Source organism: Littorina saxatilis, linkage group LG13, assembly GCF_037325665.1.
Source record: "Littorina saxatilis isolate snail1 linkage group LG13, US_GU_Lsax_2.0, whole genome shotgun sequence".
Classification (NCBI taxonomy): domain Eukaryota; kingdom Metazoa; phylum Mollusca; class Gastropoda; order Littorinimorpha; family Littorinidae; genus Littorina; species Littorina saxatilis.
This window is the reverse complement of record NC_090257.1, coordinates 15,295,322-15,318,847: the sequence shown is the minus strand read 5'-3', so window position 1 is coordinate 15,318,847 and position 23,526 is coordinate 15,295,322. Positions and strand designations below refer to the sequence as shown.

The 23,526-nt window shown below is 46.2% G+C and overlaps 1 protein-coding gene across 1 annotated transcript in view; it reads left to right on the top strand.

Moving 5' to 3' along the window:
- Window positions 1-23,526, top strand: part of LOC138983681 (elongation factor G, mitochondrial-like) — a 78,964-nt gene that overhangs the window by 17,492 nt on the left and 37,946 nt on the right. The window contains exon 8 of the mRNA XM_070356957.1: window positions 7,778-7,854. Within this exon, the coding sequence (XP_070213058.1) occupies window positions 7,778-7,854 (77 nt within the window). The remainder of the gene's footprint in view (window positions 1-7,777; window positions 7,855-23,526) is intronic.

Genomic DNA, 23,526 nt, shown 5'->3' with positions numbered 1-23,526 from the left:
GAGGAATAAATCCAGCTGAAAAAACGTTTTATAATTTTAGAATATATCGTATGCTCTATGTCCTGTTCTGTCCCTTTGATTCAAGAATACTCAAGAAAATATTTAGATCCAAAAGATACAAAATCTCGGCAAAGTCAACTTCACTAGCACAAACCTCAAAAGCAAGAAACCAAATAATGAAACCAAAAAAGGACAAACAATAATGATAACGCGATAATAGATACTGTAGCAAGACTAGATCCTGGTTGTACGCGAATTCTTTCTGCCTGGAAAGTTACGGCAACTAATTTCAAAATGCAAGACTAGATCCTGGTTGTATGCGAGTTCTTTCTGCCTGGAAAATTACAAATAAAATTAGATCTACAAGTCGAAGGAAAACATTGACCAGAAGGAAAAAACCACCTCGAAAAGAATTGAAAACAATTTTGAATATTAACAAACTGGTTAGACTGAACTCACTTCACAAGCAGAATGTAGTAAAAATACCAAAAAACATATATTTTCATAGAACTTACCAAATTTGGCCGCTCAAAAACACACGTTAGGGAATCACAGCAGCATGCAGAAAAATACAACACTTGAAGCACAAAACTACTCCTGGATTAGATAGATTCATAAAAAAAAAAGGTTCTGGCAGAACTCAGACACATAAACTTTTAGGTTAGCTAATATCTTTGCAGAAAAATATGAAAAAACTGAAGCAGCCAAGAACAGATGATTCTTGGCTGTTGAACCCCAAAACAAACTGACAAAAGATCTAAGGGAGATCACCCCGACTTCAATAATTCATTTTCGTGTATCAACCCACAAAGCACTGCGCCACAAAAACGAAAGTACATTGTCACTGATAAATTAGCTCCCTTGCACCACTGAAATGTCACTACCTTTGAGCTATAGTGAAAACTAAATTCGTCTGCAACAAACTGCAGGCAACACATTAGAACCTCCTTTCTGCCACTAGTACGGGGGCAGGAACAGTCCCCCCCTCGAAGACATCTTTGTCTTCTCCAAAAACTAACGGTTCCGAAGGAACACTAATGTCAACAAAAAAAACAAAAAAAACTTGTTCCAAAACCAAAATTTACAAACGAACCATGGTTTTTCATCCTTTTAGCACTGAAGCCAATCGACAAATGCAAAGGAAGCGAACTACAATTGGCTCTACAAAATCCAAGCCAAAAAACAGATAATTATCTTATCCAGAGCAAAAAATACAATATTGAGACAAAACCAATATTCTATACAGCTCATTGAGTCAGAAATCACCCTAGGTACGTATGCTGCTTCGAGTTATCGTTATATCCAACCAAGCCAAACCAAGCCAAAAAAATTCATATATATATATATATATATCCAAATATTATCTGATGAGAATTATCCACTAAATTCTCAGAATCGCTGGCTTATCCAAGACCTCAACGATTATTCCAAAGACCAAGCCAAAATCTCATATATTCCAAGTATTATCTGATGAGAATTATCCACTAAATTCTCAGAATCGCTGGCTTATACCAGACCTCAACGACTATTCCAAAACAAAACCAAATCAAGCCAAGCCAACCTCCTAGAGCATACGACCATCGGTGACAACTAATTCAATTATCAAAATGCTCGAAGACATCTGTGTCTTCTCCAAGTACAGGATAACCAAAGTTATTTTCACGCATTCACCGAAAACATGAGTCTCGTAACCTCCAAAATTTCATTAGTTAAGAATACAAATACGAGAATACTTGCACAAGGTCATCTGACCAATAACGTTCATCGCAGTACCAAAAGTACCATCAATGACGTTCAAAAAACTTGAGTCACTTGGTTCAATCATCCATCATCATGTCTATTGCTCATGGGAGCCTTATCATCATGTCCTTTGCTCATGAGAGCCTTATCATCATGTCCTTCGCTCATGGGAGCCTTATCGTCTTCCAACACACAGCTATTATCACTGCAATCATCGTCACTATCGTACACTGCTTTCATCTCCCCTGGCAAGCAGCACCACCTTCGTCACAGGACGCTCCAGCATGGTCGTTGGTTTGGCGCCAGAATCGTCTCCTGGAACATGGGTAGGTTTGGCTACCCGCAGCAAGCATCGCCTGACGAGTCCGTCTTCACTGGCATAGACTTCCTCGACACGGGCCAGCTTCCAATCGCCTCTGCAGACTCCGTCCTCAACCATCAGGACAACATCGCCAGGAGCGAGGTTAGGACGCTCGCACTGCCACTTCCGCCTGGACTGCAAGGTGATCAGGTAGTCTTTCCTCCACTTCTCCCAGAATGCATCGGCCAATTGCTGTACCTTTCTCCACCGTTTCTTTAGGTACACATCTGCCCTCTCAAACACTCCTGGGGGTGGCAGGATTCCAGTAGACTTCATCGTCAAAACATGGTTGGGTGTGAGAGGCAGGGGACCAGTAGGATCTTCTAGGGACTCGACGGACAGTGGTCTGGAATTCATCACGGCCATGACTTCGTACAGCAGAGTTCTCAGTGAGGATGTGGTCATAGTTACCCCAGGCGACGTCAGCAGGCCGTTCAGGATCCGCCTTGCTGATCGAATAAGTCGCTCCCACACTCCTCCAGCGTGGCTTGCAGAGGGAGGGTTGAACAGCCACTCACACTGGAATCTTCCCAAGAGAGCAGTCTTCAGATCGTCCTTGGGCATCTCTTCCCATGCTTGCTTCAGCTCACGCGATGCCCCCACAAAGTTGGTCCCTCGGTCAGATCGGATCTGCCGGATCGGTCCACGGATGGCCATGACTCTACGGAGGGCATCAATGAAACAGTCTGTGGTCTATGTTATCGCCAGAGGATAACAATCTCTAGAGTCGACGGGTCTGACTCTCAATCCCTTCACTGCCCTGGTTGGCACAATCTTATTTTGGGCGGTCATGGTGTTGAGCTTGAGGCAACAGTCTTCGCGACGTGCGTGCAACTTCTTGGACAACTCACTGGCAATGAACGAAACGTACGACTGAGTGTCCAGCAGCGCATAAGTCAGGATCTCCCTGTCTGGTTCTTCAGCTGAGGACACGTATACAGGGATGATCATCGTCGTCCTCGTTGGCTCGCATGAAGGAACGTTGTTCGACTCCCCTTGAGTAGCCCGAGAGTCTGACCCTTCGACCACTCCCGTACAATGAGAGCCTGTAGTGCCTTGGTTGCCATGTTGAGCTTGGGCCTGTTTCTGAAGTGTATTGTCAACAGCAGATGGGTTTGTCGAGTTCTTCTCGTAGTGGAGAATCGTAAGGTGAGGACTCTTGCATTCTCTGCAAGACTTAGGACGCTGACATGCGCTAGCCAAATGGGAGCGGTTGCCACACTTGAAACAGAGCTTTTTTTCTCTGAGGATCCTGAGCCGATCCTCACGTGGTTTGGCTATCAGGACTGGACAAGTTGCAATATGATGTCCGTCGTCCTGGCAATGATCGCAGGGTTTTTTGCTGATTCCTTCACCCACTGCCTGGAAAACATTCTTCTGTGGTTTAAGTGTGCTCTCCAGCACCCCCTGAATCTCCTTCAGATTCTTGGCTAGCGTCTGTTCGAGACTCTTCATTTCTTCTTTAAAGCTGTGAAGACCCTCTTGCGACGGTTGGGGCACATAGTTAGTTGCGTACGACGCCTGAGGTCTGCCCTTGACTGGGTCTGTCACCGACTTTTGGGTAGATTTGAGATCCCAACCTGGCTCACAAGCCACCTCAGCCTCCTCAAACACAAAGTGAACGAATTCACTGAACGTTGGGTGCCTCTGTTCTTTTCGTCGTTTCTCTGTGCACCGTCTTTTCCAGCGCAGAGCCATCCAATCTGGCAGCTTCTCCACCATCTTGAGCTGGTACTGGAAATCTTCAAAAATTCCATGTTGACCCACCAGCTTGTTGGCGCTCACACATTGATGGAGAAAATCAGAGAGTCGTCGCAGCCCTTCTCCATCCCGACTCTTAATGTGTGACCAGCTCTCATACTTTGTCCGAAAAGCATTGGTAACGACCAGAGGGCTTCCAAAACGCTGTTCCAATGCCGAAAAGGCTGTCTGGTATGCCTCATCATCCGCAGAGAACAGGGTGCCACTGATTGCCTCCTTGGCTGTTCCAGAGACGTATTTCTGGAGATACATCAGCCTCTGGGTGTCAGTAATGTTCTGGGAACCAATCAGCAGCAGAAACGTGTGTCGCCAGGCTGGGTATGCAATGGGGTCTCCGCTGAAGACTGTAGGTTCTTGAAGCGGCAGACGATTTTGCTTCACTGCATCGACCAGCACATTGATCTCCTCCTGTCTTTGAGATGCGCTCAAAAGTGAAGAGTTCTGAAACTGTTCATGCTGAGTTGCAGTTTCAGGCTTAACGTCGGATGAGCCACTTCTTGGTTGAAAGACCTTGACATCAGGGTTCAAGCCATACGTCTGTTGAGCGGGTGATGACGACATGATCGGGTTCTCTTCCCGATTTGATTGAGACGACTGCAGATATTGGCTTTGGTAATTGCTGGGTGGAACGGTAGACGTAACTGTGGTCAATGTAGTCATCGTTGTAGTGCTGGCTATGTTCTGTCTCAAACTCTTCTCCTGCCAGCGTTGCCGACCGCACCAAGTCGATCGGTTATCCTCAGCTCCTTGAGCTGCAGGCTGGTGAATTGGAGCAGCGGTTGTGGCGACTATGCCAGCAGCGAACGAAACATGGGGCTCATAGGTACAAGTGGATGTAAAATGAGGTTGAGAGTAAGAGTGGGTCTGGGAAAAGGGGACCTGAGGCTGAGGCTGAGAAGCCGGACGAAAAGAGTGAGGATCTTCCTGCACGCTCATTTGTTGATGCAATGGATGGCCCCCCGACCTAGAGCGTTCCTCCTCCAGAACTTGGTCTCGAAGCGGCTGCAGGACGCTGACTCCCTTACGATGAACGTCTAGCAGTGATATGCTGGCCAAATTTGGGAGTGATTCTGGTGCATCTCGGGCCTCGGCCAACATCTGCTCTGCAACTTCTTGACTCTTCCTGTCAAACACCCTGGAAATTCTCATCATTTCCTGCTCTTCAGACTCTATCTGGACTTCCAGTTGTTCCAGCTTCTCGCCAATTTCCTCCTCCCTTTCCTCTTTTAGCCTTCTTGCTGCCTCAAACTGGCTCTCTGCCTCTCTTTGAATCGCCCTTCTTTTCCTTTCAATTTCAGCCCTTTGTCTTCTCAAACCACTCAGACTCTGGTTTTTGTCATCAAGATGACTGGCCTTTTCATCAGCAATCATTCTTTGCTTCTGCACTGTTTCTCCCATCATGCGAAGCGAGACTCTGGAACCATCTGAGTAAGCGTATGATGACGTGAGGTCTGAGCTGATGTTAGACTGACACTTGGGGTAAAAATGTCGATAATCTGCCAAGAGATGATACGCAGCTGTGGCCAGATGCTCAGCGTCATCGTCCAGTTCTTGGGAGGAGCAGATACTGTCTATTTCACCCTTGATTCTTTTCAAGCTTGCAAGACTTGACTGCAGAGTGATCTTTTGCCCTTTGGCAGTTCTCTTATCATGATCTCTGTCTTGAAGGGTCTCTGCTATGCGATTGATGTCGGTTTTCACATTTCGGCTTGCCTTCTCATAACTGGTCACTAACTCCTGAAGTCGTTGGTTATCTCGTCCCCTATCGACTGCGGGTTGCTTCTCATCTCTTCCAAGAGGTTCACCATCGTCGCCCACCTGGACCCTCTTAACCAACGCTTCTCTTCTATCTGCCGTCTTGCTGGTTTGGCTTCTGGCCCTCGTGAGCTTTTCTGACTTCATGACGTCAATGCGATCTCCGTCACCGTGACCTGGTTGATCTACATCAGCATCAGCCACCTTGGTCTTCTCACCTCCAACATCCTCTGATCTGGACTGAGCACCAGTAGCGGTAGTAGACAGGCCGAAAACAGTGTTCTCTACATCTCTAGTTTCTGGTTCCAGCATAAAATGTTCCATGTCATCATACTGGCTACTATCTGTACTCCGAGGAGGAGTACTCAGATAACTCATGTTGAGTTATAAATAGATAATGATATAAAACGTGCCCTCAGGTCAGTTACATTGGGGTTTCAAAATGTTATTGGGCATGAACAGACATCAACGGACATGCAGATCCCGTGGTACTAATTTGTAGTCACTGTGCTGTCTTCCGGTTGCGTGCTTTGATATTCGGCGGTGTTGGTGCAGTCTGACTGAGTTTAGTTAATTAAAGGTGAAAACAGAGTCCGTCAATGAAGTTTCAAAAGGTGTGGTTTAATTTTCTCAAAAGAGTGGATGAATTTCAAGAAGTTGGTTACATCAAATTTCTGACTATTTTGGATTTCTTGACGTCGATTTTCTCAATCTAAAACTCGTGACTACTGTAAATGCAAAACAGAAAAAGAACAAACCTTAGGCTATATGGCTAGAAATTCAATTTGAAACCATCAAAGGGACAGGACAAAGTTGTACGCATCAAAGCTGTGCATTCTGAGACTTCAATTTGAAAACAAAAGCAAACTATTGATCAGTTATCAAATCAGAATGCAGAAAAACACAAAGAAACATGACCGTTTTCTGGACAAGTTTCAGTCTCTTACATTTACTGAAAGTATTCTTCAAAACTGGCAAAAAACTTGTAAATGGAGGAATAAATCCAGCTGAAAAAACGTTTTATAATTTTAGAATATATCGTATGCTCTATGTCCTGTTCTGTCCCTTTGATTCAAGAATACTCAAGAAAATATTTAGATCCAAAAGATACAAAATCTCGGCAAAGTCAACTTCACTAGCACAAACCTCAAAAGCAAGAAACCAAATAATGAAACCAAAAAAGGACAAACAATAATGATAACGCGATAATAGATACTGTAGCAAGACTAGATCCTGGTTGTACGCGAATTCTTTCTGCCTGGAAAGTTACGGCAACTAATTTCAAAATGCAAGACTAGATCCTGGTTGTATGCGAGTTCTTTCTGCCTGGAAAATTACAAATAAAATTAGATCTACAAGTCGAAGGAAAACATTGACCAGAAGGAAAAAACCACCTCGAAAAGAATTGAAAACAATTTTGAATATTAACAAACTGGTTAGACTGAACTCACTTCACAAGCAGAATGTAGTAAAAATACCAAAAAACATATATTTTCATAGAACTTACCAAATTTGGCCGCTCAAAAACACACGTTAGGGAATCACAGCAGCATGCAGAAAAATACAACACTTGAAGCACAAAACTACTCCTGGATTAGATAGATTCATAAAAAAAAAAGGTTCTGGCAGAACTCAGACACATAAACTTTTAGGTTAGCTAATATCTTTGCAGAAAAATATGAAAAAACTGAAGCAGCCAAGAACAGATGATTCTTGGCTGTTGAACCCCAAAACAAACTGACAAAAGATCTAAGGGAGATCACCCCGACTTCAATAATTCATTTTCGTGTATCAACCCACAAAGCACTGCGCCACAAAAACGAAAGTACATTGTCACTGATAAATTAGCTCCCTTGCACCACTGAAATGTCACTACCTTTGAGCTATAGTGAAAACTAAATTCGTCTGCAACAAACTGCAGGCAACACATTAGAACCTCCTTTCTGCCACTAGTACGGGGGCAGGAACAGTTATCTAAATGCTTAGTCTGCTTGAATTTGTTCTGTGTTTTATTAGTAGTTTGCTGTCTGTCTTTGTTGGTGTTTGTGATGCATTCTATGCAGGATTATCTATTTTGGCTGTCTATGTTCAAATCATGTCTGTTTTAAGCAGTAATGGCTAAACTTATATTTCTGTTGTCTCTTTTCTGGTGGACACCAGAGGCCATTGCAAATGTTGATGAACACCTTGGAGAGATCTTCTTGGAGGAGCGACAGCCAACTGTGAATGAAGTAAAGGTCAGTTTTTATTGTGGCGCTTCTCACAGCCTTTCACTGATGTATGAGATCTCCTGCTGTCAGCGCACTGATACCAGTCACAGCCCTCAACCGTGTCAGACCTCAACTATGTGGCACACATATTTCAAACATACTTTCAGAGTGGATGTGTGTTCATGTGTGTGTGTTTGTGTTCAAATATGTTTGATGTGATGTCTGTCTATACCTATGTGTGCATACATATGTATGTGATATATATTTTTTTTAAACTTTAGTAAACACTTGTCAAGAAAGTCAATGGTGTTTAATAAGTCTCAGTGTTTTTAACATAGTACCTATATTTCTGAACTGAAACTGTGATTAAATAACATATTCTTACTCCGAATCACATTAGCATTGAGTCACCTTCTCTCTCTTGTCTGTCATATGAGCGTTGATGCGTTGAGCTGTCGTTATGCGCCATACATGGCCCAGCTCATCCGGCTTCAGCGTGTTTTTATATCGGAGTGGTCCTTCTCCTAGACTGGTGGCTTTACAGGGCTGTCGAGTCCAGTCTACCCGGCTATTTGGCCATAGCTGGCTGGTTTGTTTATCTGAGGTGACCTTCCCCAGGGCTAGAACTTAAGATGCGGCTCTTGATCGCATGATGCTCCCGTCATTGGAGACCTGGGGTATTTCTTGAGTGTAACAGTGCCACCTGTTATCCCGCCCCATCCTGTTGGAAGCACCGCCAGTTGGTCCGCGACTGCTTATTCGTCCTGGCAAGCCTGGCTTATTTCGCAGCTAACCTCCATATCTGAAGATGAGTCACCTGAGATGCTTATCACTGAAAAACGCTTACCCGGCTAAAATCTTTAAAGGGAAGCAACCCCATCACCAAAACGAAAGTGAAAGTAGCTTTGGTAATGGGCCAGCACACTGGGAGTTACCTCCCATACGGGTGTGTGCCACGTCACTTCCTCTAGAAACACGTGCCTATTCTCATACGTCTTTTTCACCTCGGAGAGGACGGTTCACTTTTAGAACGCTCTGTGGCTGACCTTGCGTGTTTGAGTGACACCCGCCGGCCACGTTACCCAGCTTTCTGCTCGCCTTGCCTACAGTTTGGTGAGCTCGTTCCCGTTTGTTTTTGGTTGTTTGCGCTGTTTTCGTTACTGTACGTCGTCCGTTTTTTGCGGACTTGTGTGTCAGTGACTTGCGTTTTTTCGCCATTTTGTTGTTGTGAGTTAGTTTGCTAACTCGTGTGACTTTGGTTGTAGCTCTGCGTGCCTCTTGTTTGTGTTGGGCAAGCGTAGCTATTGTATTTTGTTGGCGCGAAAGTATTTGTGTTTACTGAGTTTTCAGTCTTGTAGACTTACGTTTCAGTAAATTTTTCGCGTTGTTTACGTGTTTTTGACAACATGTCTGATTCAGACAAGCGCCGTGGTAAAGCGGACCCCAAGGGGAAAGTTAAATCTAAGTCTTCCTCCTCCAAAGCCGTTTTACTGGTCACAGACCAAGAGCGTAACACTTTGTTGTCTGTTCCTATTTCGGCGCCTAGCGCTGTTACTACTTCTGCTTCGTTTGCGGCGTCTAGCGCTGCTGTTTCTGCTGCACCAGTTTCTACAACGGTGACTTCGTCGTCGTTGTTGGCACCTGATCAGGGTGCGTTAGTTTCTTCTTTGTTGAAGACTTTGGTTCCGGAGATCCGCAGCCTGGTTCAGGCAGAGTTCCAGCGTTCCGTCGCCAGCAGTTTGGCGTCTCCGGCTTCTGGCAGTGACGTCCGGGCGTTGGCTTCCGTGGCCTTGCCTTCCACTTCCGGTTTGGGTCAGCGTCCTCCCTCTTCAGCTTCTGCTTCCGCTGGAGGCTTGACTGGTAAGCAGAGCTGGTCCGATAGCCCTCGTGAGGCGACTGGACGTTCTCCCGCGGGAGACAGCTCTTTCGCATCGGGTCACGACCGATACCATGCTGATCTTTCATTTCCGGCGATAACCTTCGAGGCCCTGGATTTGATTGAACAGCGGCGGCAGTCGGTTTCGGCTGCCGCATTTCCGGCACTCGCCGGAAGTGATGATCCGTCCGGGCAGGCACGCTACGGCGGCTGTGATGTGACGGAGTATTCACTGACTTCCGGTCCTTCTGGATCGCGAAGTCAACCAGTGCAGCCTCCACTTCCGCGTTGCGCGGTTTCGTTGGCTGCACTTCCGGTTTCGGCCGTTCACGCCTCTTCTTCTTCTGGTGGTTCCTTCCGGATACCAGAGGGTGATGGTCGGCGTGTGCCTTCCGGCCTTTTGGGGCCTAGGCTTGAGCAGTCATCACTCCACTCGGATGGGGGAGTGACGTCAGCTCATTCAGCTCCGGTTTTTGCGGATGGTCGTCCTTCCTACCCTTTATCTTCTCAAGGTTTTGGGCGGCAGGATGATGTTCGTGCACAGGCGTTTCCGGCTTCCGGTTTGCCAGTGCATGCTTCCGTTTCCGGTTCTGGTGACTTCGGTCATGGTTCCTTGCCTGACTACTCTGATGCTCCATCAGTGGTCAGTGAGGAGTCTCGGGGCGTGTTTCCGTCAAAAGCTCAAGGCTGTCCTTGACATTGCGGCGGAAGTAGCCTCTCGGTATTTTCCCGAAGGGGTGGCGGCTGCGGACTCTTCCGCTCCGGTCGTTCCTTCGGCCATAGCGGACTTCCGGCCGGCACAGGAAGAGGCTTCTTCCTTCCGGTTTGCCGAGTCGCCGTCAGTGGCATACCAACTTTCGCAGTCGCTGGTTCGTCCAGCACATGCAGGAAGTGGTATTCGGCCAATTCCTGTTCCTTTACTGCTGCCTTTTGGCCCAGTTCCGGAATTGGCTCAGCAGTGGGTGGCGTCGGCTTCTCAAGCCTCTTCCTTTGTGCCTACGGGCAACAGGAAGCTCAGCATGCCCACTCACAGCCAGAGCTGGCTGGCGTCCTTTGCACTCCCTAGGGCTACTCTTCCGGTACCCAGGGAATTGCTGCCTCTCCTGGATAAGCCGATCAAGCGTGATTCGGTTCTTCCGGTTTCTGAGGCTTCTCTCCTCTCTGCTGAGGAGGTGGCACGCCGGCAGCTCGAACTGTCCTCCATTGCGGAGACCATTATTCGGACTCTGTCTCGGTCTTTGACCGATTCGCTGGTTCCTTTCACTCTTAGTGAGGAACAGAATGCGGATGATGTCTCTGCACTTTTGACTGCTTTGGCCAAGGTCAATGAGGAGCAAATGCGGCTTTCCTCTCTACAGTACACCCAAGCGGTGCTCTGTAGGAGGGACCTCTTCCTCTCGCAGTCCCAGTTCACGGAGCTGGCTACTAGGGAGACCTTGAGAGTCTCCCCGGTCTCAGAGGAGTCTCTCTTCTGTTCGCTGGCAATGGATGCCAGACAGAAGGAGATTCAGTCAAACAAGGACAGTCAGTTCCTTGACTTTACTCTGAAGGGGGTGAAACAGTTTATGCCTTCTAAACAAAAGCAGGCTCAGACATCGTCTAACCCCAAGCCAGCTCAGAAGCGGCAGGCTCCGCCGGCCGCTCGTGGCGGGAAGAAGAGGACGGCATCGGGGAGGGGGCGTGGCGGCTCTGTGAGTAAGCCACACCCCCAATGAAGCGCTCCCGATCTCACCCCCCTCCCGCCCTCCACCTTGGTGATGGCGGGAGGCCCCTCCCGGGCACTTTCTCATTGGATGTTGGTAGTAGACAGCCAATGGATTGTGGGAGTGGTGAGATCGGGATTCCGCCTGCTCTGGCGGGAGGAAAAGGCGCCTCTTACCCGAGTTCCACCGCGGTTCAAGCCCCCCTTCTCGCAGGAAGCACGTTCCGTCTTGCAGTCGGAAATTGCCTCCCTGGAGCAGAAGGGCGCGGTGGAGAGAGTTCGGGTTCACAGCTCCCTGGGATTTTACGGGCGTCTCTTCGCCGTTCCCAAAGCGTCAGGAGGATGGCGTCCCGTGTTGGATTTATCTCTCCTCAACACTTTCTTGAGGGAGATAAAGTTCAAGATGGAGACGCCAGCCTCGGTCCGAGACTCTCTCCGCCCAGGAGACTGGGTGACCTCGATCGATCTCACGGACGCATACTTTCACATTCTTATGCATCCGGCCGACCGGAAATGGCTTCGTTTCCGGTGGGGAGATCAGATCTACCATTCGGGCTGTCTCTCGCACCATGGATTTTCACCATGGTGGTGAGACAGGTCTGTGCACTGGTGAGGTCCCAGGGTATCCGCCTGCGGGCTTATCTGGACGACTGGCTCATCATGAGCCAGTCCCAGAGCGGCTGTTCGCAGGATACCCTGACGGTTCTTCGAGAATCCAACTTGCTGGGGTTCTCGATCAACCGGGCAAAGTCGGAGCTGACCCCGTCACAGACATTCACTTATCTGGGGATGTCTTTCGACACGGTCGCTTGGACTGTCCGGCCTTCTCAGAGAAGGGTGGACAAGCTCCAGGCTCAGATTCGCTCCACTTTGCCTCTCCTGATGGCTTCCATCCGGTCGCTCGCCTCCATCCTGGGGCAGATGGAATCTATGGCTCTTCTGGTCTCGCTGGGCCGGGTCTACAAACGTCCGCTTCAGTTTGCGCTGAAGCCGTTTGTGGACTCTCCTCTGGTGGACTGGGATGCCCTCATCCCTTTGCAGGGATGGTTCCAGTCTACAACCCTTCCGTGGTTGGACACAGAGTGGGTCTGCAGAGGTGTTCCGATCGTCGTGCCCCTTCCCGACCTGGACCTATTTACGGATGCGTCCAGGGAGGGTTGGGGGGCACATACAGATCTTCAGACTACTTCCGGTCTGTGGACGACGGAACAGTCCTTGTGGCATATCAACTTGCTGGAGCTAGAGGCAGTGGCTCTAGCTCTGGTCGAGTTTCTGCCCTCCCTGTACGCCAAACATGTTCGTCTGTTCACAGACAACATGACAGTAGCGGCGTACCTCAACAAGCAGGGAGGCTCGCGGTCCCCGTCTCTCTCGGAGAGGGCTTGCGAGATCTTGGTGTGGTGCTTCCAGCATCATATCACGATCTCGGCCAGGTACCTTCCAGGGAGGCTGAACACTCTGGCGGACGCGCTCAGCCGCTCCGGCACAGTGCTTCAGTCGGAGTGGACGATCACTCACGGGGCACTGCTTCGCCTTTGGGCCCAGGTCCTAAAGCCTCTGGTAGACCTTTTTGCCACAAGGTACTCAAGGAGGCTTCCGGTGTTCGTCTCGCCATTCCCGGACCCTCAGGCATGGCGAGTGAACGCTCTGGACTTTCCCTGGACGGGTCTGGAAGCGTACGCCTTCCCTCCCTTTCCGTTACTCAGCCGAGTAATCCGGAAAGCGGAGATGGAGGGGCCGGCCCTTCTTCTGGTCGCCCCTCTGTGGCCGTCGCAGGCCTGGTATCCAGACCTTCTTCGGCTCGCACCCGTGCGAGGGGAACTCGTGCAGCCCCGAACAGGCATTCCACACGAGGAGCCCAGTCTTCTGAAGCTTCACGTGTGGAAGTTGTTCGGGACTCGCTAAAGCGCTCTGGGGCGTCGTCTTTGACTCTGGACTTGGTGGCTCGCTCGCATAGAGCGTCCACCTCGTCAGTCTATGCTTCCCACTGGAAGGCATGGACTGCCTGGTGTTCAGCTAGAGGGGTGAGTTCGGTGGCCCCGCGCTCTATTCAGGTCGCCAACCACCTCTCTTTCATGTCTTCGCAGGGCGCCTCAGTCTCCTCGTTGAGGGTCCGGCGCTCTGCTATCTCGGCGACTCTTAAGCAGATCGGTCGGTCTGTTCGAGTCGGGGGCGTTATAGCTGCAGTCATTAAAGGGGCTGCTCTTAAGGAAGCTAAGGCTCGTTTGCCCGCTCCCAAGTGGGACTTGTTTTTAATCCTGGAATTTCTACGTTCTGCGGAGTTTGAGCCTTTAAGCGAGGCCAGTCTGTTCAATGTCACTCGCAAAGCGCTGTTTCTTCTTTTGTTGGCAACGGCCCAACGGGGTAGCGAGGTCCACGCCCTGTCGGGTCAGCCTGGGGATATCTCCTTTGAGTCGGACGGTTCCGCATCTCTGCGGTTCCGGCCCGATTTCCTGGCCAAGAATCAGTCTCCGGGGCAGGCCTCTCCGCTGGTTAGAGTCAAGGCTCTGACCAGCGCGTTGGCCCCGGATGACCCCGATTCGGTCAATTGCCCTGTGAGGGCTCTCCGTCTGTACTTAGCCCGGACTCAGCCGATTCGGTCTAGTTCTCAGAAGTTGTTGTTTATCTCTCTCCTTACTAGGCGCGAGAAAGATTTGTCGAAGGTAACGTTGGCCCGGTGGGTGTCCTCGCTCATCAAGCAGGCTTATGAGTGGAGTCGCACAAAGAGGGGGGGGGTTATGCCCTCCTTGCCACTTGACTCGGCCCGAGCCCATGAAACGAGGGCGTGGGCATCCTCTCTGGCAGTACTGCGCTCCAGACGTCTAGAGGAGGTGCTGACAACTGCGTATTGGCGTTCCGAAGATGTTTTCATAAACTTTTATCTTCGGGACGTCACAGCTCTTCGACAGGATGGCTCCAGAGGCCTTCCAGCTCTCATAGCAGCAGGCCAGTTCCTGTCCAGAACTTGATGGTGAGTTTTGATTCATTTCTAGCCCACCGCCTTGTTGATGTTATCTGCTAATGTGATTCGGAGTAAGAATATGTTATTTAATGGAAAATTTCCTAGATAAATTTTCATTTAATTAATATACTTACCCGAATCACATACTGTATTCCCTCCCACCTGCCCCGCGTATGGTTTTAAGATTTTTAAAGCCGTATGAGAATAGGCACGTGTTCCTAGAGGAAGTGACGTGGCACACACCCGTATGGGAGGTAACTCCCAGTGTGCTGGCCCATTACCAAAGCTACTTTCACTTTCGTTTTGGTGATGGGGTTGCTTCCCTTTAAAGATTTTAGCCGGGTAAGCGTTTTTCAGTGATAAGCATCTCAGGTGACTCAATGCTAATGTGATTCGGGTAAGTATATTAATTAAATGAAAATTTATCTAGGAAATTTTCCATTTAGTTGTTTGCAAACAGCTTACCTTTGCCTGGAGACACAAGCATAAGGGAAGCATATGGTTATTTTCAGACCCATGTACAGCTGCAGTACCTTCATGTATTATCCCAGCGAAGCTGGAGGTATCCCACGAACCCCATATTGACTTCAACTTGAGAAATGTTCTTCCCGATAACATATGATAAAGAAGGATTCTAGTGCCCTAACTGGGGCTACAGTTGGTGATGGAAGTTCACCAAAAATTGGAAACACACTAACTTAAATACGGTGGGTGTCGACCAATTCATCTATATTTGATCCAACGCCACCCAGGGCCGATGTGTTAGAATTTCCAGGTGGAATTTCCGAGACTACGGCATAAGTGGACGACGTCAAGATATTTTGACAGCAATGGCCAATGCAACGTGACGTCATCTCCTCTCTGGGGCTTTTCTCTCGCGCGCATGACGTGTGGGTGTTTGCGTGTGTGTGTGTGTGTGTGTGTGTGTGTGTGTGTGTGTGTGTGTGTGTGTGTGTGTTTGTGGATTTCCAACCATATGCGGACCAAATGGGACCAAATGGGGTCGTCCATCGCTATATCGCAGCAATTTGCGGACATCGGCCGAAAAATGCGACTATCTGCGGACGTCCTCAAATAGGCGGCCTTTGGTCCGCAAATTGCTGCAATATAGTGATGGATGTCCGCAAATAGGTGCACCTCCCTAAAAATGGAAATCCAAGTTGTCCTCATATTGCTGCAATATAGGTGTGGACAACGAGCCCTGTTTTACACAGATTTGATATCCATTGTCGTATCCATTTTCAGATTATACACAGATTTTACACATTTGCAGAGCAGCTCTGTATTTAGTGCCTTCGTCGTTTTCAAACTGCTGTAAAATATGAACCAGGTAAAGCACGTCAAAATCAAAAGCAGATTTGTGGAGGACACTTCATGGCTGTTTGATTAGTGAATAGTGTGTAGTTGCTGTCTTATCTTCACTTCCTCATAAAGTGTGTGAGGATGAAGTGATTCTTGATCGCAGGCAAACAAGCTTAAAAAAATCGTAAAAATGCATTTTTGTCATTGAGGTAAAGTTCGTCGTTGGCGAATTTAATCCCTCTTTAATATGATCTACCAACGTTTTAAACAATCATATAAGTGAACAAGCTGTTGTTAACTGCAACGTGTGTACCACATGTACATACATGAACTGCACTACTCGTCATATAATAACTGTACACATGCGTTTGAGGGCAGATCTTTCTGATGAGGTCGTTGATTTTAAAAACCAAATATATGGAAAGGCCGTATATTCCCCTAACTTGTTCAGATTGAGTTTACATGACGTAGTGTCCATACAGTGGAACCTACAATACACACACACCCCAAAATTAAATTCGCAAAATCAATGTTCCCGTGTTAAAATTGACAACAACAAAATCAGAACTGCTTAAACGAAACATGTGTAGCATGTCCTTAGACAGAACAATCAAATTTGCATCCAAATCAGTCAGTTTTGTTCACATATCTTGTCTACCAAGGACGCGGTGTAGGTGTCAATCCTCTCAGAAGGCATAAAAGGCAGTTTTTGAAGCCGTTTTAGCGGGTAATCTATCTGTCTATATCTAATATGTATATAAAGAAGATGTAAGTGTGTCTGTCTGTATGTCTGTGTGTCTGTCTGTCTCGCGGTCTGACGTCGCCATACATCGGAGATGGCAAGAGGTGGGAAAAAGATAGCATGCATGCACACCCACAGATGTGCACCTGGGTTTCAGTTTTTTGATTCATTGTTTCCTTTCTCAGATTTTGGACCTCCCATTTATTGAATACAGCCTATATGGTGCAAGACCAGTTCAGTGCCTGGTGTTTATCTGTTGCAAGTATACTATGCCAGGCATATTAGAGACTGTATGGCTCCTATAATGGGAAGAAATAAAGAATGAAAATGAACTGGTCAGTTCGAGAAATGTATAAAAGCTAAAGGAGGTAACTGTTGCTTTTGTTATCCATGGACAGGAGGTAACTCTTATCACACCAACACACCGCATCTAAGGGTGTAGCATGATCAATTGGTCAATTATCTGGAATTTTCTCAAGAAACGGAGGTAACTCATTCCACAAAAACCATGTAAGTAGGAATCTATCTATACTATACACTCTTCAAAAAAAAAGTTAAGGATCACTTTTTTACAAGCACGCCACACAAAACAGACAAGACCGAATTCTGTCTTTTTTTAAAATTATATAATAGAACAACCAAGGAGTAATAACAAACAAAGCAAAGATCGAACGCGACAGCGACAATTTAGCTGGAGTGTGTCAAGACAGGGTAGCAGCTATATTATCCACCAACAATAGACGATTGCCCCCTTGTGTCTACGGGAGGAGCCCAAGGAACGGTGTCCGACATAAGCTCGAACGACAAAGGCTCGAACGACAAAATCTCGAGCGACAAATGCTCGAATGGACAAATGCTCGATGCGACAAAAGCTCGACGCGACATATGCTCGAACGACAGAAGCTCGACCGGACTGTAGAATGATGCTGTCAAAACTACTTTGATGACGTCATATCTGAAACTGTCACGGTGATGTTGTTCTAGTTTTGAGCTACAAATTGACTAAATTTGTTTGATATCACGTTGTTGTTGTTGTTGTTGTTGTTGTTGTTGTTGTTGTTGTTGTTGTTGTTGTTGTTGTTGTTGTTGTTGTTGTTGTTGTAAGCACGCTGCTGGATTTCGAGCGAAAATTGGACTAAATTTGTTTGATATCACGTTGTTGTTGTTGTTGTTGTTGTTGTTGTTGTTGTTGTTGTTGTTGTTGTTGTTGTTGTTGTTGTTGTTGTTGTTGTTGTTGTTGTTGTTGTTGTTGTTGTAAGCACGCTGCTGGATTTCGAGCGAAAATTGGACTAAATTTGTTTGATATCACGTTGTTGTTTTTGTTGTTGTTGTTGTTGTTGTTGTTGTTGTTGTTGTTGTTGTTGTTGTTGTTGTTGTTGTTGTTGTAAGCACGCTGCTGAATTTCGAGCGACAAATTGACTAAATGTGTTTGATATCATGTTGTTGTTGTTGTTGTTGTTGTTGTTGTTGTTGTTGTTGTTGTTGTTGTTGTTGTTGTTGTTGTTGTTGTTGTTGTTGTTGTTGTAAGCACGCTGCTGGATTTCGTGCGAAAATTGGACTAAATTTGTTTGATATCACGTTGTTGTTGTTGTTGTTTCTGTTGTTGTTTTTGTTGTTGTAGGCACGCTGCTGGATTTCGAGCGACAAATTGACTAAATTTGCTTGATATCACGTTGTTGTTGTTGTTGTTGTTGTTGTTGTTGTTGTTGTTGTTGTTGTTGTTGTTGTAAGCACGCTGCTGGATTTCGAGCGACAAATTGACTAAATTTGTTTGATATCACGTTGTTGGTTTAAACAAGTTTAACTTTATTTCTGAATTGATACTCACAGCAAGCAAATAAACAGTCGTCCATCTGCCTCTCTCTCTCTCTCTCTCTCTCTCTCTCTCTCTCTCTCTCTCTCTCTCTCTCTCTCTCTCTCTCTCTCTCTCTCTCTCTCTCTCTCTCTCTCTTTCACTCTCTCTCTCTCTGTCTCTCTCTCTCTCTCTCTCTCTCTCTCTCTCTCTCGAGCTCTCTCTCTCTCTCTCTCTCTCTCTCTCTCTCTCTCTCTCTCTCTCTCTCTCTCTCTCTCTCTCTCTTAGACAGAATTTAAAATAACACAAAATAAACAGACAGGCATAATAACACCGAGAAGGACACGCACAGACACGTTCGATCTTTTGTCCATTCGAGCTTTTATCGCATCGAGCTTTTGTCGCGTCGAGCATTTGTCCATTCGAGCATTTGTCGTTCGAGCATATATCGCGTCGAGCTTTTGTCGCGTCGAGCATTTGTCCATTCGAGCATTTGCCGTTCGAGCATATGTTGCGTCGAGCCGCTTTTGTCGTGTCGAGTATTTGTCCATTTGAGCATTTGTCGTTCGAGATTTTGTCGGTCGAGCTTTTGAATCTGAATCTAGGGGGTCCTTTATGTCCTCACAGGAAATTTTCCTTTTAGGGACATGAGTTGATGATACGCTAAAAGAAGAAAGAAGAAAAAAAAAAGAAAAAAAAAGGAGGGAAAGAAAAGGGCAAGACCAAGCAAGCCCGACCCCGGCCCCGCTCTCCATGAATAAGGGAGGGGGTGGGGTAATAAGAAGTATACGTTAAGATCCTTGTAAGAGGAATATTAATAATTTTCCCTTTATATACGTTGACTTCCTAGGTGAAGGACCATTAAAAACATGGATTTTAATTCAATTTTAGTTTCGTTAAAAAAAGATAAAACTCAGGACCACCTGTTGAAAGGTTTAAAAGTGACAAGATTGTGAGAAAAATAAAAAGAACATGCGCAAACACGTAATACTGATCTTTTAGGGTAGTAACATTTGGACACATCATTTCATTGACGCACGCATGAGCTGCTATACGGCATTTGTTCATTATAAATAGGATAAAATGATAAGATTAAGAGATCCATCTGCATTGTCCGTCGACCTCCCCGCCACTACAATAGTCGCAGGGGAGGCGACGGCACACTAGCAGTATTAACTGAGAGAGAAAACAGCTATTCTCTCGTTTATATAATCATGTTTTTATGTTTATTGTGTAATCCGGAAACAGGAGTTTAAAACCATCAGGAGGAGAAAAAAGAAGAAAAAAAAACCACACACACACACACACGCCCGCGAGGTGGGGCAATGCCCTTCGCTCCCTGCGAGCTGTGTGTCCCTTTGTTTAAGTTAAAACAGTTGACAAATGACGATGAGTTTAGGAAAGAAGCCCCCTTTGATGTATTTCATGGGGTCGTTCTTGTGTGTGCTGTTTAGTTTTGAAAGTAAAAATGCGTTTAGGAAGCATTGGTATTCTGAGATGGAGTAGCCAATATTCATTTTGGTTGAGGAGGAAAGGGCAGCCTTCTTAGCTGCAGAGTCGGCTAGATCATTTCCTCTTAGGTTAGTATGCGAGCGAATCCTTTTGGGTCTAGGGCCGTGCATTTTAAGAATACTTGATGGCATAACAATACAATTTCTTGTTGCATATTTGATCTGTTTTGGGTCCCATTTTCTAGGGCTTCTAGAGAAGATTTGGAATCTGTACAGATTACCACTCCTGCGGGTGAGACTGGCATATCGTTAATAAATAAAACTGGCATAAAGATAGCATATAGTTCTGCTGCGAAAATTGAAATGCCTTTATTTAATTTATAACACTTTTCGATTTTAAATTCTGGGATTACAAAGGCACAGCCCACACTGCCGTCTGGCAGCTTCGACCCGTCTGTGTATACTTTTAAAAAGTGGCTGTATTTCTTGTTTATTGTTTCTTTTGCCAGTGTGACGGTGAAGGGCTAATGAGAGCATAAAAAGTGATTTCCAACCTCTTAACCTTTTACGGCCCCAACCTCGTCATCTTCCAGTCCCTCACTCCCCTCCCCCCCCCCCCCCCCCCCTTCCCTCTTTTACCGTGGGATAACCTATTATGTCACATATAGGTTCTAGATACCTCTGAAGACGCTACTTAAGAGGACGTTAACCCTAAATAGCATCTGTCCCAATATAGTTCCCTAGTTACCTGGGAGGAAGTTAAGCCCCATAAACAACAAGATAGCATCTTCGACAAACACTCACGTCCTAAATCGCACAAAACGTAGGACTTTTCATATCAATTTTACTACTAGATAGCATTTCGAGGACGCTACGCTCAAATAGACAGTATAAACATTATATTATCATGATATAGTCGTCTCATACAGGTCATACGTATCTCAAGGAACGTTAAACCACAATAAACCTTACTCATTGTATTAGCTTGAACTTAAAAATATCCTACCAAATATTGGGGAAGTTGTCTGTCTCAATCTACACTACCCTGTCTGTCTGTCTGTCTGTCTGTCTGTCTGTCTGTCGGTCTGTCGGTCTGTCTGTCTGTCGGTCTGTCGGTCTGTTTGTCGGTCTGTTTGTCGGTCTGTCTGTCGGTCTGTTTGTCGGTCTGTCTGTCTGTCTGTCTCTTTCTTTTCCTCTCAGTTGTAGGTATATTTTCTAATTATATATATTTTTGGTTACAGGTTCATTAATGCAACATTCGAAGTTGTTTTTATCATACATGAATTTTGACATCCTTTTTTTTATTTGTGCCGTTTTCTTGCTTGATAATTTAGCACTACAACACTTACTCCCCTCCATTGTGCCCAATGCCACCTTTTTGCGACACCTACTTGAACCAGCGCTTGTACAGCATATCGATAAAGCGCACGCATGACCGGTTCTGACAAAAAAGGACAACTGCACAGGTGTAATCCTTAAGGAGCTTAAACAAGGAACTTCGATTGAGTAAGTGTTCTCACATGCCATGCAATTTTGGTTCGGTTTCACGCAGTGTTTATTCATTGTGATAGCTGCCAGAAAGTGACATGCGTCCTTGAACGACGGCGCGTCTGCAGACTGTTCATAAACAATGTAATTTTATAACGAAACAAGTCGCGTGAAGCAAAACTATACATGTATTCAATCTGTCAACTCGACAAATAATACTGAATGATTAGCGTTTCAGGAAGACAATGCTTTGCGGATACCCCGCTACCGAGACTGACATTGGTAATTCACCTCACAAAACGTAGCTTGATCCCTTGAACTGCATGACAAGCCGTTTTTACGCATCGATTCCAAACATAAAATATCTATATCTATGGGGGCCCGGGTAGCTCAGGTGGTAGAGCACAGGACTTGTGATCGAGAGGTCGCTGGTTCGAATCCGGGCCGGGGACTGAATCTAGGGGTCCTTAACGTCCTCACAGAAAATTTTCCTTTTAGGGACGTGAGTTGATGATACGCTAAAAGAAGAAGGGGGAAAGAAAAGGAGGGAAAGAAAAGGGCAAGACCAAGCAAGCCCGACCGTAATAGGACCCCGGCCCCGCTCTCCATGAGTAAGGGAGGGGGTGGGGCAATAAGAAATATACGTTAAGATCCTTGTAAGAGGAATATTAATAATTTTTCTTTTATATGCGTTGACTTCCTAGGGGGAGGACCATTAAAAACATGGATTTTAATTCAATTTTAGTTTCGTTAAAAAAGATAAAACTCAGGACCACCTGTTAAAAGGTTTAAAAGTGACAACATTGTGAGAAAAATATAAAGAACATGCGCAAACACGTAAAACTGATCTTCTAGTAACATTTGGACACATCATTTCATTTACGCACGCATGAGTTGCCAAACGGCATTTGTTCATTATAAATAGGATAAAATGATAAGATTAAGAGATCCATCTGCATTGACCGTCGACCTCCCCGCCACTACAACAGTCGCAGGGGAGGCGACGGTATATTAGCAGTATTAACTGAGAGAGAAAACAGCTATCCTCTCGTTTATATAATCATGTTTTTATGTTTATTGTGTAATCCGGAAGCAGGAGTTTGAAACCTATATACATTAAGGGAAAAGTCTGGGTTGTGGCACTCGATCACTAGGTGGGGCACTGCCCTTCGCTCCCTGTTACCCGGGCGCCAACAACAATAGGAAGAGGAACGAAAACTTTAGGAGGAAAAAAACTAAACAAAAAACACACCCGCCCGCGAGGTGGGGCAATGCCCTTCGCTCCCTGCGAGCTGTGTGTCCCCAATAGCGTTTTAGTTTTAAAAACAACAGGATATGTCAGAGTTGTAGATTGCTTTTGTGAAGAACGAGACATGGTCGAGGCCGTGTTTATCGTCCGGGTTAAAGAGTTGAATTGGCATAAGGTTATATTTGTCCATACAGGCAAATCCGGATAAGACGAAATTGAAGGGACCGAATTGTTATTGTGTCCTATCCGAAATTTCGACTTGGTCATAGTACAGTGGAACCCCTCTCTAGCGACCTTGAAAATGTTGACAAAAATCGGTCCTTATGGAGGGGGGTCCTTACAGAGGGAGGGGGCGGGGCCACAAAGAAAGTCACCTCAGATTTTCTTTAAAAAAAGAAAACAGAGAAGTTTGAGTTGCTGACGACCGTTTCCTCAAGCAAACTGCTTCGATTTCATGTTTGACATTGTCGATGGTGTCCACCAGTTCTGGTGCATGTTTCAATGCAAAAAGAGTTAGTTTCTGAGCAAGCATTTCTTTACAGCAGTCCCTGCAATGATGAAGGCCCTCCGAGAAAGAGAGTGAAAAATCGGCCACCGTTCTCAGCATCGCGTATCTGTGTGTAACCTCTTTCATTGACAAGATACTCTTGTTTCCCTGCAGCCTTGACCAGTGAGTCGGTTACCTAATCTGTGAACCCTTCAGTTGTGTTGCTTTGTCAAAAGTTAGACACAGTCAACTAGTTTTGCTCTGAGTGAACAGTGCAGCTGGCCTCAATTAGCCGGTGACACCTCTCTGGCCACAGCACCAAACAGTACATGGCTGGGGGGTTGCTGGCTAAACTCAGTGGGGTGTCCGGTGTCACTGAAGTCAGCAGGAAGAGCATTGGAGAGAAATAGAGAGGTGTACTCTTCCAAACAATTTCCAAGGATCAGTTGTCAGGGCTTAGGGTAGTCAGTGAGGGAGAGTGAGAGCGGTTTGTGTACAGTCCGACTGAAGAGTGAAAAGTCACTGCCACAAGATCGGCATGCAGTCAATAAAGCCAGACAAGAAGAATGATTATGACATGCGGCTCTATCTGCATGGTGAGTGCGTTCACTGCCTTGTCACCACTTCCCCACCTTTTTCAGAATGTTT